We start from the raw sequence: 16,816 nt of genomic DNA on the forward strand, positions 1-16,816 counted from the left end.
CTACTGTGACTTACCTTTTTTATTAGTAGCTGAAGAAGAGATTTGCTTTTATTATTCTTTTCTTTGTTTACCCTCCTTGAAAACTGCTGCTTGCATTTTAATCAGATTTTTTTTTTCTCTCAAATTTGCTCTCCTAGTCAGGAAACAGTTTTTTTGCAAAAATCAGTGGTTGTAGATAGTTCATTACATTTGTGTCCCTTTTCCTTTAAATTATTATTGTTTTAATAGTTTTAGGTGCCACTATCCTGCATTTTTATAATTATAATTTGCTCTTTACTTGTAATCTCTCTTACTGACTGATTCCCATGTCAGGAAGGGCACAGCCTTACCACAGTAGGTGGCGGGCCCAGTGCTGACAGTCGTGTTCTAACACTCCCCCCTGAGCACACGCCGGCAAGGTAGCACCAGGTTCTGAGCAGCCTGCCCTGCTCCACACAAGTTGGGGTGCATCCTGCAGGATTGCAGAGAAAGTACCCGAGGAGTTTCACGTTTATGCAGTCTCGTTCTGTTTCAGCGCTGGATCAAACAAGCCCTGGAAGAGGGGATGACTCAGACCTCACCAGCTCCACAAGAGAACAGAACCCAGTGTCTATACCAAAGCAATGAGAACAGCAGCTCCTCCAGCATCTGCAAAGATGACCCAGGTAAGTGCTCAGCACCAGCAGGGCAGCGTGGGCACTGGAGTCAGACTGGGGAGGTTGCTGAATACCAAAGGCAGCTATGCAAGTGGCATCTTAATGTGTCCTGCTGCCTGATGGCACTGCTTATGAGGAGGCGAGGACGTTGCTTTAACTGTTCATTCAAATTTCTGCAGACCTATTCTATCTTGAGCATCTGTAAAGTTTCTCAGTATTTTCCTGTGAAATGATAATCACTTAATATAGCATTATCAATCTCAGTGCTCTGGGATGTCTTATACAACAGAAGGGAGGGGTGTTAAATGAAGAGAGCCCAGGATCACCTCTTTTCAGCAAGATGCTTTTAGAAGGACAACAAGATACCTGCCGACTGTAGGAAGATTGTAGCAAAGTCTTACAGGCACGTGTGTAATAAATGATTAGGTACATCTCAAGGATGGAGAAGCTAAAATCTGTGAGTACAGCAGAAGAATGGTTAAATATTGTGTTTGAATTTACAGTGAAAGAGAGTGAAGATCAGCCCAGTCAGGGATCAGTTTTCCAGGGATGACAGACAGGAAGCTAGACATTACACTGATAATACAAATTCGATTATTGAAAGGTTAGATGAATAGGAAATAAACAGAACACCAGAACCAATAAATATACGTCTCGAGCAAGACCTAACCTGTAGAATTTACTGGTGATTTGGTTTTGGGTTCTTTTTAAACTAAGCATTAAATAGATTATTATTTTGAAGAGAGGTAGGCCTGAAGGAAAGGCTTTAGTCCTTTGTGGAAGTGGAAATGTGCTTGGGCTGTATTGATATAGCCTATAGGGAATTATTAGGTTCAGGTACACTAACTGAGCTGTCTCTGATTTGTTTGTAAGAATCACAATGACATGTCCTGTGACCTCTCCCTCTATTTTCCTCTCCTCTTTTTAACCTTTCATTTTCCTTTCCCCTAGCTCCCTCTTGTGATTGCTTCTAGTTGAAATATTTGCTTTCCTTGTTCACTGCATGTTCCTGACTATATATTGTTCCATTACCAGTATCTAGACATTGATTTAGAAGTAATTCAGAGGTACTTCATTTTTAGGAGTCTTTTGTAGTTGCATTGAAGACTCCTGGGCTTCATTTGGGCTGGGAGTAGGGGGAAGAAGACAACATGTGATTTGCTCGTGGTCAATGGTTCAGCCGTATCCTCAGCTCAGTTTGTGTTTCAGACTTGCTGAGTCCCCTGAAGAAATGGAAGTCTCGCTACCTGATGGAGCAAAACGTGAAGAAGTTGCTGCGGCCGCTGTCTCCTGTCACCCCCCCGCCTCCCGTCCCTTCGGTCCCCGGCGCCGCGAGCCCACAGCTGGCCACGCCGTGCTCATCGCTGCCCGGGGAGGAGGAGACTCGCAATGGTTACGGCATCATGTTCTCACCCATCCCCTCCCTGGCTGCCAGCCGCTGCAATACTCCACTACAGTTCGAGGTAAATCTGCCCGGGACTGGCTGGGCTAAAAAGGAAAGAACAGCAATATTTGCAGCAGAGGTGGCACTAGGGATGCCTTCCTTTCTGAGGATGTATTCCTGAGCAGCATCACAGTCTCAGCCTCAAGAGCACTGCTGCCTTTCCCTTCTGCTTCATTTCTGGATGGATCTCCTGCTCTGTGAAATGTCAAACTTTGCTACAGCCCAGCCTCCCCTCACATTGTAGCTATCAGTGACATTAGTCTTATCTTTTTCTCTATTTCTGCAGAGTAGCTCCTAAATTTCTCAGGTTTTTCAGCAATCTTTAATCATCTCCCCCACTTCAGATCTCTGTGCCAGTGGGGTTTTCAATCCCTGCCACTTCCAGAGAGTACAGGTATTCCATTTCTCAGAGGCTGTTAGACATCCTTGACTCCTCTTTCCCCAAACAGCTTTCAGTAATCCAGAGTATGGTAGCAATACTTCACATTGTCTTCCACTATATTCTTTGGTTTTCTTTAAGTGAACTGAGTAGAAGAAAATTGCCTTAATGCCTTGGATTTCTTGATAGTTTCCTTCTGCGAAAATTAGGAGAATTAATGAGCAAGCTGTGTAGGTGGTTTCCATTGCTCTGAACTCTGTGGGACAGTCACCAGTCTTCATCCAGTCAGGACCCTCCACTCTGTGCCTGTAAATAGATCATGCTGTTTGCAGGTTTAGTTTTATTTTTTTAGTGTTGCATATTTTCATTAAAAAAAGGTCACAGAAGACTTCAGGCCAGCTGCTCGTACTGTGCCAGTTAGAACCATTAAAAGATGGTGCAGTGATGGTCTGTTCCATACTAGGGACTGACTATCCTGCAGGAATCCCTCATCTGTTTTGCAACAGGACAAATATTCCTTTGTGGTACTTTCAGCTTAGTGTGCTTTGATTATTTTTGTTGAGAGCCCTTTCTTGTAAGCTTCTTGAGAGGCAGCTCTGTGGAGTTTAGCAGCGAAGATTGTGGAGCATTGAGGAGAGAGAGATGAAGGACTGTTTCAGACAGAAAGAGCTTTACTGGACACAATCCTTACCCTTGCAGTGGTTGAGGAGACAGCTCAGGGCAGTGTTGCCATGAACCTCCACAGTCTAATCACTCCTTTCCTGTCCCACCTTAGTGTTAGTTAGCCTTGATTTCGCTTGGTATCTATAACTTACTTGCCTTTTACTTTTTTCCCTCTTGAAAAGAATCTTAACTCACTGGGCCAAAGTTTCAATGAGTGAATGCATCTCCACATGTATAAACCTGTGGCACTGTGAGGAGAGAGCAACAGAAAAATTCTTCCATCATTCACAAGCTTCCTCAAGGAAGCAGAAGTTGTGACTTGCCATCTTATCTTGCTGGGAAATACATTTTTTGAAGGCTTTTAAGAAACTTCCTTCTTGACTGATTTCTTAGCTGCTCTCTATAAAACATGTATCACAAACTTCTGAAGCTCTGTTTGTCAGGTTTTTACAGGTTGAGGTTTTTCAGACTCAGTTTTGTGATCTTTTCAGAGTGAGAACAATTTAGAGGATGCTTGGCCCCTCCATATTCATAACAGCGGCCAGAAGCACGATGACATGCCTTTGCTTTTTTGTGGAGTTTGTCAGAACTTTTTGTTAAGAAATTTCTGAGATTCCTCAGTTCTCTGAGGTTTTCTACTTTGCAGAAAGCAGGTGACTCCTGCTATATTTCTCTCACAGCAACATAACTCTGGGAATCTTGCCTCTCTGATTCTATTTTAGGCCTGCTCAGTAGCATGGAAAGAGAAGTGCTTGGGAAGAGCCCTTAACCATGCTGTCACATGCATACACTGCCTTCAAGGATAGGTGCTCACATGATGCAACATTTCATAAAGCTGCCTGCTCACACCTCTTCTCCTGACTTGAGCTGGAAAGGTGGCCCACTGTGCATTGAAAGAGACATGTTTGTTTTATAGTACATGTCTATGGAAGGTCATCTTAATGTCATCTAAGGGGGATCTTAGTTTACTTTCTGAGCTAAACCAGGCTTTTCTTCTCTCCCATGTTCTCAAACTAAAAATCGTAAGTGTCTTTCTCTATGCTTCATGGAGCAAAGCCTGTCTGACAGCATCAGAAATACAAAGAGTTAGCTGCTGCTTTTCTTAACATTCGTGTGCTCTGTTTTGGGTACTAAGTTGCATCATGAGATGCAGTAACCCAGTCCTATCTGTACTTCTAGGAAGCTTTAGAAACTACTTAACCAACCATGATGCTGTCCAGGCTGGGGCCAGTTCTTGGGATAGTTGTTCAGAATAGCCATTGTTAACCTGTGTGCTTTTGTACGTTGTAATTGCCTCTTGACTTTTGAAGCAGATGAATAACTAGATGCTTTTCCCTCCTCTAGAACGTGTCCTCCCCTGAGAGCTCCCCTGTGCATAGGCCCGAGTCCATGTCACCTGAGGTAGCTATGGCACCTGAGTGGGGAGTGTGTGGGCTGTGTGTGCTGGGAGGGGAGGGAGGAGTGTGCAGGCACTGGGAATAAGGGTGGAGCTTTAGTCACAGTAAGGCTGAGGAGAGTTTTCAGGGTTATCACAACAAAACAAACAAATTGAAGACTGGAATTTGATTTGCTTGTTAACCCTGGTGGGAAACAGTGCAAAGACTCAATATGTCTCAGCTGCTGAGGTGCAGGCAAGAGATTTGGCGACCCTGGAAATACCATCACCAATTTCAGACTCAGCCCAGCCCATGAGTGGTCTGTGAAATTTACTGAGTAGTAGTCAAATGACTGCTGGGGAAGGGAAAGCATTCACCACTAGTTTTGACTTATGAGCACACAGTGATGCACCTGACCTGCTCTCTTCAGCACTTACTACCTACTCACCTGCAGACTGAAAATGTTGAGGAGATGCTAAAAAGTAGTATTTTGCTTACCCTGACCTGTTGTAAAAGAGGAGATGAACTATCTTGCTCAGTGACTGCTTCATAGTAGAAAATACATGCTCATCTCCAACGTGGTGGATTACTTGGAGCTGTAATACAGCAGGGGAAATGTTCTCAGCGACAGCAGGAGGGCAGAGCTGGTGCCTGGTGCTGCTGTGTTTTTCCCTCTGCACTGTAGTCCTGCAAAGAGGATAAAATCATGTCAGTTATACTCACTGTCTGAGATCCTGACATATTAATGTGGTGAAGGAGATGATTATTCTGGTGCCCTGGAGGGTTTTTGGCACTTTAAGTAGATAAATGAATATACTGTTGTATCATTGCCTAGTGCCCCACAAACTCTGACAGCACAAAGATGATGCCATTGTGGTTTTGTTGGAAATCGTAAAATGTAAAAATGCAGTAAAAATTAAATGAATGTAGTATTGTTAGAGATTTCCAAAGCTCACAATAAGTGAAAACAAATGGCTTAGAGGTCCTGGGTATTTTATTGTTAGGGAGTTAGTAGTGGCTGACTTGTGACAGGCAAGAACTTGGCTAATAAAACAGCAGAAGGACAGCAGGTCTGTTCTGTTCTCTCCTGGCTACTGCTCTGTGTTAACATCAACTTGGGGATGTATGAGGCAATTGAGAATGCTGAGTTTAATTCATTAACTGCCTGAGGATAGTGTTGAGCTTCATCCTCTTGCTGCAGAAAGACTGCTGAAGGGGAAAGGTCATCCCATATTGGACAGCTGAACTGATCATTGTTTAGTCTCAGTCATTCCTCTGTGGAACGAGCAGAACAGTGCAGGTAAAAACCAAAGGGGTAATCAGAAAGGAACGGGGAAAAAAAGGAAGCTAGCATTGTACAGAAGGTTTTCTGCTAAAATTTCTCTCCCTACCCTTGCTTGACCCTCTTCCTGACTACCCACCCCGCTCCTATATCCTTCTCGGATTTTCCAGGTCTGCCTCCGATCCGAGGATTTGAAGGGTGGGTACCTGGATTCCAGTGCAAACACCTGCCAGGAACGGCCGTCGCTGCTCAGCTTTGCATCCTCTGATGTGGCTCCACAATCCTCCATAAACTCTGCTTCAGAGATGAACTTCCCAGGGAAAAGTGGGGAAGCACAGATGCTGCTACGAAGCTCTGATCAGGCTTTTCGGACAGAGTTTAATTTAATGTATGCCTTCTCCCCACTGAACGCTATGCCACGTGTGGATGGGTTGTTGCGGGGCTCTCCTCCTTTGGGAGAGAGGAAGCCAGTGAACTCAGAAGCAGGATCCTGCAGCTCTCCTGCTGAAGGGTATTTCAGCAGACACGAGTCAGGGCTGCTCAAAGAGACTGTGCATGGATCCATGTCCCCCTGCGGCGAGAGGGCTTCTGAAGGCACCAGAGCTGCTCCCCAGAATCCGCCACAAAGGAAGAAGGCAAGTACTCCTGTAAAAGAAATTCTTAGATCTCCATGTTGTTTACAGTTTCCACTCAGGTTCCTGCAAAGACTTACGGGGGGAACAGAGAGTCTGTGCAAATTATCCAGGCATGCAGTGCCTGGGTGGAAACAGTTGTTACAAGAGGGAGAGGTACCCTTTAGGCAAGATTTTGATGTGAGAAGTGGGGAAAAAAGACACCACAATGCAAATACCCCTTCTGGGATCACAGTAAAAAGAGCAGGATGCTGGCAGCTTCCATTAACAGTTGTTAAACTGAGACAAGACCCAGAGCAATAACACAGTGCAGCTGTACAGCTGGTGGAGGTGTTGTTTATCAGGATGAAAAGGGTCCTTACTAGGAAAGAGGGTCTAAGGTTTCAAAAGAAAACATAGGCTGTTTACTAGACCATATTAGAACATTTCCATAACATTGCAACAAAGGTGAGATGAAGGCTAATTAAGTTTTAGCTCTTTGAGACTAAAAGCACAGGAATATAGTTCAACAAAAGCAAGTACATACTGGTTTCTTACAGCAGGCCAGTGACCCTCATGGGACTAAAACTGAGGTAAAATGTTAAGTCAAGGTAGTGCTGTGAAAAAATTGGGTTCTCATGGGACAAATATCAGTGCCTTTTCCTGTGCTTGGATTTTTTTTTAATGGCAAGTGTGGTAACTCAGATCACTTGTATAAGGGTCCAGCTGGATGGAATATCTTATTTCCTTTCCATTTCTGGAGTCTCTTGATTTTTTTTTTCTTTGGTTTTTCTTTTAAAATTACATTTAACTTAAAACCTTCATGTGTTGAGTTTCTTTTGGAAATACCCTGTTCAATATTTTAGCATCATAAAGCCTTCTGTATGGGCATTGAGTCATAGCTGATAAATTCTTCAGCAGAGCTGCCTTCTGTGAGTCCTTTATGTCTCTTACCTCATAATAACTCTGAGGGAAGGCACTGAAAGGTAAGTGCTCAGCTGGAAATACTTGTGTCTTTTTGGTTCTGCTGACCTTGTATTCTGAGGCTGCTTTATCTTTGGTTGGTGTCATTGACAAATCTGAGACTGCTTTGCCCAAAACACGTTCTACCTTGGCTACAAGCAGTTTGTTTTGGTGGTGGTGCTGGAAGTTTGCAATGCCTTTATAGCAGGAAGCTGCTCTAAGCAAGTTAAAATTCTGTGCAAGGCTTCACCAAGCTTTTAGTGTTAATGTGGCTGAACTAGTATGCATGAACTGGGCACTGAAGATACCAGTTCTGTGAAGAAGACTCTTACATGTTTTGGGGATGTATAGATACTGAAAAGAAATTACATAATGTCATGAACCAGAGAGTGTGCATGGAGATTTTTGAGAGCAGGGAGGTTATAGGAGCTTGTTGCTTGAATATGCATCTCCTGAAGTAATGTGAAAATCCAGGTGGTTAGAGGAGCAAACAAGTTGGATGTTACTTCTGATGTATTGGTCTTAAAAAGTAAAAGGTGGGTGATCATGGCAGTCTGAATTTGCACCTCTTGGTTCTTTTCTGGAGTGCCTGCAGATCCAGCAAGAGTTTATAATCCCAATATGCCTTTTCAAGTTTTACCTGCAGACCTGGAAGATTTTTTTGGACGGTGTGTGGGCCTGTTCCTCCCGCTGTCCTGGTCCTCTGTGTTCCCTGACTGATGGCAGTGTTTCCCCCCAGGTGTCGCTCCTCGAGTACCGCAAGCGGAAACAGGAGGCCAAGGAGGGCGGCGATTCCGGGCGCGGCGCAGGGACCCCCACCCGGCAGAGCAGCGGCGGCTCCGGCACTGACGCGGACGGGAATGGCCTGTCAGGCTCCACAGCGCGAACTCCATCCTCCCCACAAAGTGGCTTCTCCCCTTCTCATCCCTCCCTGCCTCACGTAGAGGACATCAGCCCACCAGACTCGAGGGGCTGTAGTTCCTCATCATCGCTCAGTAAATCCCAGGAGAGCATCAGCAGTAGGTGGTGAGTGTTACTCCTTTCAAGCAAGGCTGAGATTGCTCCACGAGGAAGGACCAAACTCCCCAGGGGGCATTTCCATAACAATATGTGCAGTGAGATGGATTCATTTGGGTGTCTTGGTATTGTTCTCTTTCATAATTACTAAACAACTGTGAAGGATACCAGCACTTTCCTCAGCCTGTCTTTTAGATCTTGGTTTAGATTTCAAAAATCTGTCTTGAAAGGTACAAATTTAAGCAGTTGTTCCTCTTCCACCAGTTCCCGTTTGAGGCTTTGGTGGTTGTAATGTCTTGCCCAGGCAATGAAAGTCTAATCCAGGTCTTTGTTTGTTGAACCTTCACTCTTTTTGGACATGAATGATACTCAGTCCACTCCTGTTGAAGGAAAGCCCACAGGCCTCTGTAACTTTGCATGTGAGAAGCAGAGACTGTGCAACAACTCCAGCTTTGCTAATTTGCGAGACTGCTCAGTGGTGTGCCTATGGGATGGACAAACCACCTTTATCACGGTTACCATGAGAGTTTTGATAAGGGAAAAGTCTTCAAAAACGTTTGAACCTGGTCCAAACCGTGAAGTTTTGAACTGAACTGCCGGGTGTGGCATTATAGTGCCAGTGTTGGCTGGGAGGTTCTGCTGGCTGGAGCTCTGCTGAGCTGGAGTCAGGTTCTGGTCATGCACAGCACCAACAGAAAGGCACAGACAGACACACACATCTCCCTTTCCTGATGCTGATGTCCACATAGATGGTTGGGTCACTGCTCAGGTAATGTCAGGGGGGTGGCATGAGGAAAGATTCAGAGCAGTGCTGAGGGCAGTGAGAAGTACAAAGTTTGTGTTGAAACCATTTGGGTGAATTTGGAGGAGTAATAGATCTGTTTCCTTCCTTTTCCCATCACTTTTCAAGCTGAGTTTAATAGAAACAATTTGTCTTTCACCTCTCTGACCGTTTTCTGTCTACCAGATGACCTTCTGTCAGATACTGAGACTGGCCACAGCTGAGGCCATCTGCTAATGATTAGTTTATCATCATTATTTTATTTTCAAATATTCTATAAAAGTGGTAATAGCCCATGTCATTCTCCTCCTGTGCTACTTCCTCCTGCCTGTAAAAGAGCAGGAAAAAAGCCAACCAGCTGAATGAACTAAAACTAGTTCAGGGTGAGGTGTCAGTGTGGCATCCTTGCTTTAGTACCATCTTTTATGTTATATGAGCTTCATCTGCTGCTCCCTCAGCAGGTCCTGCTCTGGCTTCAGTTTCCCACATGGTTTCAGGAGTAAGTATTGTGTGGGAATAAAGATCCTATTGTTAAGGAACACTGGATATAAAGTTGAAACCATGCTGATACGTTTTAAAATGGGACTAAGCAGATTTGCTGCCTTTAAAATTCTTGGGTTTCTGTGCTTTAATGGGCACAGCTGACAAACATACCTTTTACTTTTAAAAATTATATTTGAACCTGTTACTGAGGTAAAGTGACCCAGTTTCATCTTTCACTCCGTGTGCTTATATATCAGATACGTTTCCAGACATTTACAATAATATTAGGAAGAGAAGAAATTGGTGGGAACTAAAATTCCATGCCATAGTGTGTATAGTTTTCCAAATTTTTGCTGAATTCTGCAATAATTGAGAATAGCTTTCATAAAAGAAACCCAACAGTTTGTCCATTTCAGTTGCCAGGATAAAGCCATCACAATGCAAACAGATGTGCTGCTGCCTAGTAAACCCAGCCTTGCAGAAAACAAGCCTCCAAGCAAACAAAATAATAAAAAACCCCAATGGGAATCACAGTTTTCAATATATCTTAACAAAAGTTAAATACAGAAATCAGTTAATATGCAGTTAATCTGCATGTTTGCATTATTTGCAATGCATTTAATATAATCTAAATATTTAAATTCAGGCATTTTTAAGGCACAAATTCATCAGTGTCCAGAGTAAAGGCATTGTAAATCCATGGTCATGGTGATGCTGTCTATAGGTTAAAAGACGTATTTCCAAAGAGATTTTGGGTAGTCCTCTGTGTGGTAGATGAAGTGTTGACCCAGGGAGCTGGGGTTTGTCTGTAACTCTGCTTTTCTTCAACAGTTTGGCATTAGGAAAGCCACTTCACCTCTTTTTCACCCTTAGACAAGACACTTATAAAATGGAACAATATCTAGCATTAATCTTGAGTGGAGAGTTTTCACAGGACAAGAGAGTTAAACAGGACAAAGTGGCATTAGTGAGCAAAATGGGCCAGCTAGCCTGCTCAGGAATATTGCAGTATCCAACTGTATTGTCGTGGCACTGTATTATCATAAGGGTATTGAGTTTACTTCTGCTTAGTTTGAGTGAACGTAATTATGCAAAATAACTGCAGTTAATCTTAAGCCAATACCAGGATTTTAAAAAAAGTGTTGAATCTCAAAACAGTTTTTCTGTAACCAGGTGATTTGCTGAACTGGATGCTTATACCATGTTTTTGATTAAAGATTTGGTGTTCTGAGGGCAATGGCGTCATGATAGCAGGGACCAGCAGTCTGAAATCCTATTGGAGGTTTTTTACATAGCAAAACAGTTCAGAAGTTTGTTCCTCATCTATCTAAAGAACTGGTGGTCTCTGATCCCCTGTGCATTGGTCACATTGCTCTCAGCTATGTCACAACAGTCCTCAGCTGTTCCTGGGGTTTTGTTGCAGGATGGTCCCGACGTCAGTGGAGAGGCTGCGGGAGGGCCGCGGGATGCTGGAGAAGGTGCTGCGGAGCGGTGCAAAAGTGTCCCAGAGACACGAATCCTCCCCTACCCAGGACAGTGCTCTTGAGAGAGATGCAGGTAAGACGGTGAAACTTTGGGACGTTTGCTTGGGAAATTATGTGCTTGGATAACTTTGTCAAGTTGTCTGTGAAGTTGGTTAGCTGTACCTTCATCTTTAACATCAAAGCTGCCTTCTGCAAACCAAACTTCCCTGTTATTCAAATATTGCTTGAGCCTGTATTCCTCTTTTATTAGACCTGGAAGAGCTCTAGATTTTTTCCAGGGATTAAATTCAAGGCTGCCTGCACCTTGACTCCGACAAGGACAGCTTCTTTATCCTTGGACAGATGGGTTAGCACCTCCTATGCTATGACAGGGCTGTCATTTAATGGTCATTGGGTAAACATTCAGACAGGTGTATTGCCTTGTTTCTGAGCAGTTTAGGGCAAGTATGTATTTCCTTCATTCCAAATCAGACTCTTCCCCAACTGCAGTAAGGTGTGTTTGAGACCAGCTTTGAAAATTGACTTCTGATTTGGAGTTCTGGTTTTCCATACCGAAGCACATTTTTTTCAGTGCTTTTTCTTCATCTAGTCTTGAGAGGAAGACCTCTTCCTTATCAAATATGTCAGAGTTTCATGGGACCCCACTGGGAGTCTTTTCCCTCTCTTTCCCATACCAGCGGAAGTGGCTTTCTTGGTTTTTTTTTAGAAGGGTAGGCAAAATCCTGGTTCTTGGAACAGGTCTTTGCCCAGTGTACCTGTACAGCTCTGGCTCTTCAGTGTCACCTTAGAATTAGGATGGAGTTAAACTTTCATCTGCAGTGCTAAATTCTTTCTTGTTACATAAACCCCATCACAGTTGTGAAAACCTAATACTGCAGCTGACAAAAGTCATCTTGTCTCCTTCATCCTAGCACAGCAAAGTACATTTTTTCTTCTTTTGCTTGCTCTGGCAGTTTCTTCAGCAGCTTGTTTAGATTCTTGTTTAGATTCTTTGAGCCACTTCCCCTCCCCCAGTTGCTGCACTGCTTCTTAGTGAAACAAATGGGTGGCTGAGTCCCTGCTGTTCCTGGTAGCACCTGGAGGAGTTATGAAGATGCACATTTTCACTTGGTACTGTAACTGATAATATTAACAGGAACTAAAAAATCCCAAAGTTGGGGGGTTTGCTGATGAGGCATGTAGCAATGAAATGGAATTTGTGTGCATTGCACGCTTCTGAGAACTGCAGCTGCTCTCAGCAAAACCTGTCACTTCATATATGCTTTAGGTTGACACAGGCCAGTAGAGCCAAGAAAAGCAGTTATTCATGTCCTTCCCTTGTGCAGGTATTGAGAATGGGGGAGAAAAATGTTGGCTCTAGCTTTTAAATTTACATAAAGCAAATTCAGGAAGGTCATAGTTTACTTACCCTTTGTAATTTAGTCTTTCAGTAGTCTCTAACTCGTCAAGGTTTCTTTCTGGGAACAGGCACTGCCAGTAAATTGCACAGCTCTGCTGGTGTGCCCAACCTTTTAAGAAACCTTTATTTCTTCCAGAAATCTACAGATTTCTTGTGATTCTCTTACTTTGGATCTCTTGTGATTCTGTTAATCACAACGATCTCTGGATTGAACAGCTCTTCTGTGCGTGACTTTTTAACAAAACATACCCTAAACTTCTGAATTTTGCCATTCTGCAGTACTTGGAATGTCACCAAACAGTCCCTTGCTGCATCAATGGCATTTCAGAAATGGAAGGTGGCACAGGACACATGCTGGAAGCTTCACGCCCCGGTCTCTGTGCAGGCCTGTGGCCTGAGGGAATTTCTGAGCATCAAGAACAGACAAGAGCTACATCCAGATCCTTGTTAGCTAAGCCAGCACTGTGGTGTAGCACAGAGGGGACAATGGCAGTAGAACCACGGGCACTACTGGCACTGATGCTTGTGCCAGTGCAGTTGGGGCAAAGCCAGACTTGTCTGGCAGAAGTACAGAGCAGACTGAGGCAGCGTGTCCTGTTTCATGACTGAGACACATCTGTCATATAAATTTGATACTAATACCAGCACTGTTTCACCAAGGCATTTCAAACGTGGCTGCTGAGAATCCCAGAGATGCTGCAGATAAACAGCTCTGTCTCATTAGTCTGCAGGAGAACTCTGATGTGAAATCATCTAGTCCCAGCAGCTTCACCCCTCTTGCAGAAAGCAGGATCACCAGCCTTGGTTACAGGGGTAGCAGCTGAAGCACACAGTTGGCACAGTGGCTGTGTCACTGCACTATGTACTTCTTGCCTACCTCAGGTCAAGTTCAGTGATATGGTAGGACAAGAAGCTCACCCACCCTTGAAGTGCAAGAAAGGCTTACTCTGTCAGGAAGCATTTTATTCCTCTTGGTCTCTTACATATCCGAGGTGGATCAATGTGTGCTGTATGCTGCCGGTGCTCTTCAAACCTCAAAGCATTTGCATCATCTTGGCCTGTTAGAAAAACAGGCATTTCTGAGTTCCAGGAGTATCTCTGTTTGTAGCAGCTCAGTTGGCTTGTAAACCATAGTCCCCAAAATGGCAGCACAGGCAGTTTTGTCTCCTGAGCTGTAACTGTATCCAGTGGGATTCTTGTAACCACAACTGAGTGAGAAATTGCCCAGTCCTTAGAAACCATACTGCACCCCTCATATCCTGCTGAAAAGCCAGGGCAGCCCTGGCTGTGTCTGTGCATTATCTCCAGGTGTGGTCATTCAGACAGGCTGGTCCAGGGCAGGTGGACTTTGTGATAAACCAGAGCACACTGCTGTGAGGGGAGCAGCCACTCTTACACGTGTGGCTGTCACACATGTTAAGGTTTCCCAGTTGTGTTTTGCTGGGTTTCTTCAATTTCTGAAATGCTGGTGGCTGGGGAGGCTGCTCTGATGTCAGCTGGCGCTGAATGCAGAACACAAGGGCTGGATGGACTGTGCGGTGTCATTTGAGAGGGAGCTGCGGTGGCCTCGGTCAGTGGGGTGAAGTTTAACATCTTGCCTGTACATTGCAGATGCAGCAGAAGGAGACACTCCAGAAGCCCACAAAGGACCAGCGGTTTACAGTCCTTCTCGATACAGCTACCAGGTAAATGCTTTCATATCTTATCTGCCCATTCTGAAATAAAGCTTTTATAAGGAAGGAAACAGTGCTTAGCTGCCATTGTTCACAGTGCTGCACTAAGCACCTTAGGAGGAGAAGTAGGTAGGAATTGGGGAAGTCAGCCTTTTGACATGCCTTTTCCTTTTTTTCCGCATGCCTTGTTCAGCTGCTGCAGTCTGACAGTCCCCAGGCAGAATCACAGACCCTGCTTCAGCAGAGCTCCTCCCCGTACAGAGGGCACCTCGCGCCGTCTCCTGGATACAGCTACCGAGCAGCAGCACAGAGGACAGGACACAGCCTGTCCCATGGTTCCTCGGAAACACCCCTCTCCTCCACCTCATATTCCAGCCCTGCCCACTCGGTCTCCACAGACTCCTCTGCCCTGTTTGCAGGGAATTCGGGGTATTTCAGCAGCCAGCAGCACTCTGGCAGCATCAGCAGCAGCCTCCTGAGGAAGAGCTGCCCTGCGGCTGCCAGCCCGGCACAGCAGACAGCTGTGGACTCTGTGTCCTCGGAGTCGGGCTCCCAGCCCTGCACAGGCGTGTCGGGCTCTTCCTCTGCTCCCCAAAGTGCTCGGTCACTACAGTCAGACTTGCGGACTATCAGCCTGCCGAACTCTGGGCAGTCTGTGCTCTACCAGGGCTCCCGGGGCGCAGTGATTTCCAATGCACAACACTATCCGCACCGTGGGGGAAGCAGTGTCCATCAGTACAGACTGCAGCAGCTTCAAGGTTCTGGAGTAAAGACTCAAACAGGACTTTCCTAGGGCTGCCTGGACCACGAGGACAAAACTGCCCATAGCTCCTTCCTCTGGAAGTGGCTCCTGGGCCGGTGTTGGGAGCTTGCACCTGATGCTGGGGTGCCAGGGGTCAGAGGCTGAGGTCGAAAATGCACGGGTGAGATTTGTGAGCAGTATTGGCCTCTGGCCTGGTGGGAGAACACAGATTTCTCTGAGGCAGAGACTGTAGCAAAGCAGTTCCCTGATATGTGGGTACATTGCAAAAAAACAAAAAGAAACAAACACACACAAAAAAAAAAAAAAAAAAAAAGGAAAAAAAGAAAAGAAAAATGAAAAAAAAAAAGGAGAAAAAAAAAGCAAATGGTTCAAGTGCAATGACTGTGGCGCAGCCTCTGTCTCTGGTCCGTGCCCATGGCCACAGTCACTCATGCAGCACGGACACAGTTCGGAATTCAAAAGCAGTTTAAAGGTAATGTTGGGGGAAGTTAACTCCAATCTCTTTATAGGTCAGGTTCTCAGTGCGTTCTGGGGAGGGCTTTAATCCGTTACGATCATTCCAGTCACAAGCAGACAAGCGCACGCGGCTGCCTTTGGGCCTGGGTCGCCGCTGCCGCCGGCAGAGCTTTTTCCAGGACAGCAGAGTCTCCGCAAATGCAAACAGCACGGGAGGGGTTTGGAGCGTGTGCCTGTGGCTGCAGAGGATCCGGGGTGCGCCGTCGTGTGCTGCTTCCTTGCAGGTCTGTCTTGAATGAGTGTTTCTAAGGTCGCTTAAGGAATCTGTGAACAGGAGCACGGCTGGGGCCGTGCTGCCACGTGCTGCCACGCCGGGAGCTCTCTGGCTGCTGGTGCGCAGCGCACAGGGGATCCCGGGGGCCTGAGCAGTCAAGTGATGCTGCGGCACACGGGGGGCTGCAGGCAGAGGAGCAGGGGGGCTGCAAGAGGCAGTGGTGGGGTAGAGGGTGGGCACTGTGGTCTGTGCGGGGCCAGAGGCTCTCCAGGCAGTGCCATGTGGGGTCTTTCCCAGCCACTGTCACCCGCCGAGCGTGGCAGGAGAGCCAGCCCAGACACAGTGCGCTGTGTGTTCAATTCCATACGATTGCCAGCTTCTTTCTCACTTGTTTACTGTAATATCGGGCGTGTTTTTATTTATCTAATTTTATATTCAGTTATAACCACAGTAGGTTAGCTAATATATGACAGGTGTCATCCCTGGTGCTGCAGTGGAACTTCTCCTTTCTCTTGGATAACATAATGCTGTGAGTCTGTTTCTCCCCTCTCCTTGCAGATGCACAGTCTTCTTCCTCTTTTTTTAGGACTGTTACAGATTTCTCTAATTCACAATTGAAATCAGGTGTTTGTTCAGCCTAGGGGAGACTTTTAAAATATTGAAACAAAGAGTAACTTTCTCACACTGTCTGGCTGTGAGCGTGTTGGGATGGAACTTGTCACCCCGCAGTTGGGTGTCTGTATACTGTATAAAATAGGTGTAAACTTCACTTGGCTTAGCCCTGGAGGTGCAGCCTCCCCTTTCGTGCTCTGAGCAGCACGGGGCAGGCGGGCTCTGCCCTGCCAGGCGGCGGGAGGGGGCCAGGGGGGCCCTGCCCAGAGGCTCCAGCACCTTCGGGCGCAGCAGGGGGGCAGGAGGGGGGGACCCTGGAAAGCTCTAGGAAAGGTGGGGGCTGTAGCTTCTTACTCTAGTGGAGTTTTTACACCATGCTGTAACATTTGAACTTTCACAAGAGATGTAATAATTTTGATAATAAAAATACTTAACTTGAAAACTAGTATTGTTTAATTTCTTACCACCTTGAGCACAGGTGCCCGGAACATAGGGCGCAGGGGCGAGGGCATGTAAGTATT

General features: G+C 45.6%; 1 protein-coding gene across 1 annotated transcript in view; it reads left to right on the plus strand.

Annotated features, from left to right (window-relative positions):
- Positions 1–16,745, plus strand: part of SETD5 (SET domain containing 5) — a 66,069-nt gene extending 49,324 nt beyond the window's left edge. Inside the window, exons 17-24 of the mRNA XM_066195687.1 lie at positions 515–644; positions 1,845–2,098; positions 4,466–4,522; positions 5,950–6,414; positions 8,093–8,379; positions 11,058–11,191; positions 14,129–14,202; positions 14,384–16,745. Coding sequence (XP_066051784.1) covers positions 515–644; positions 1,845–2,098; positions 4,466–4,522; positions 5,950–6,414; positions 8,093–8,379; positions 11,058–11,191; positions 14,129–14,202; positions 14,384–14,983 — 2,001 coding nt within the window. The 3' untranslated portion in view covers positions 14,984–16,745. The remainder of the gene's footprint in view (positions 1–514; positions 645–1,844; positions 2,099–4,465; positions 4,523–5,949; positions 6,415–8,092; positions 8,380–11,057; positions 11,192–14,128; positions 14,203–14,383) is intronic.
- Positions 16,746–16,816: the final 71 nt, after the last annotated feature.

Source organism: Chamaea fasciata, unplaced genomic scaffold (genome assembly GCF_029207755.1).
Source record: "Chamaea fasciata isolate MVZ Bird 193981 ecotype frontalis unplaced genomic scaffold, bChaFas1.0.hap1 SCAF_13, whole genome shotgun sequence".
Taxonomy (NCBI): domain Eukaryota; kingdom Metazoa; phylum Chordata; class Aves; order Passeriformes; family Sylviidae; genus Chamaea; species Chamaea fasciata.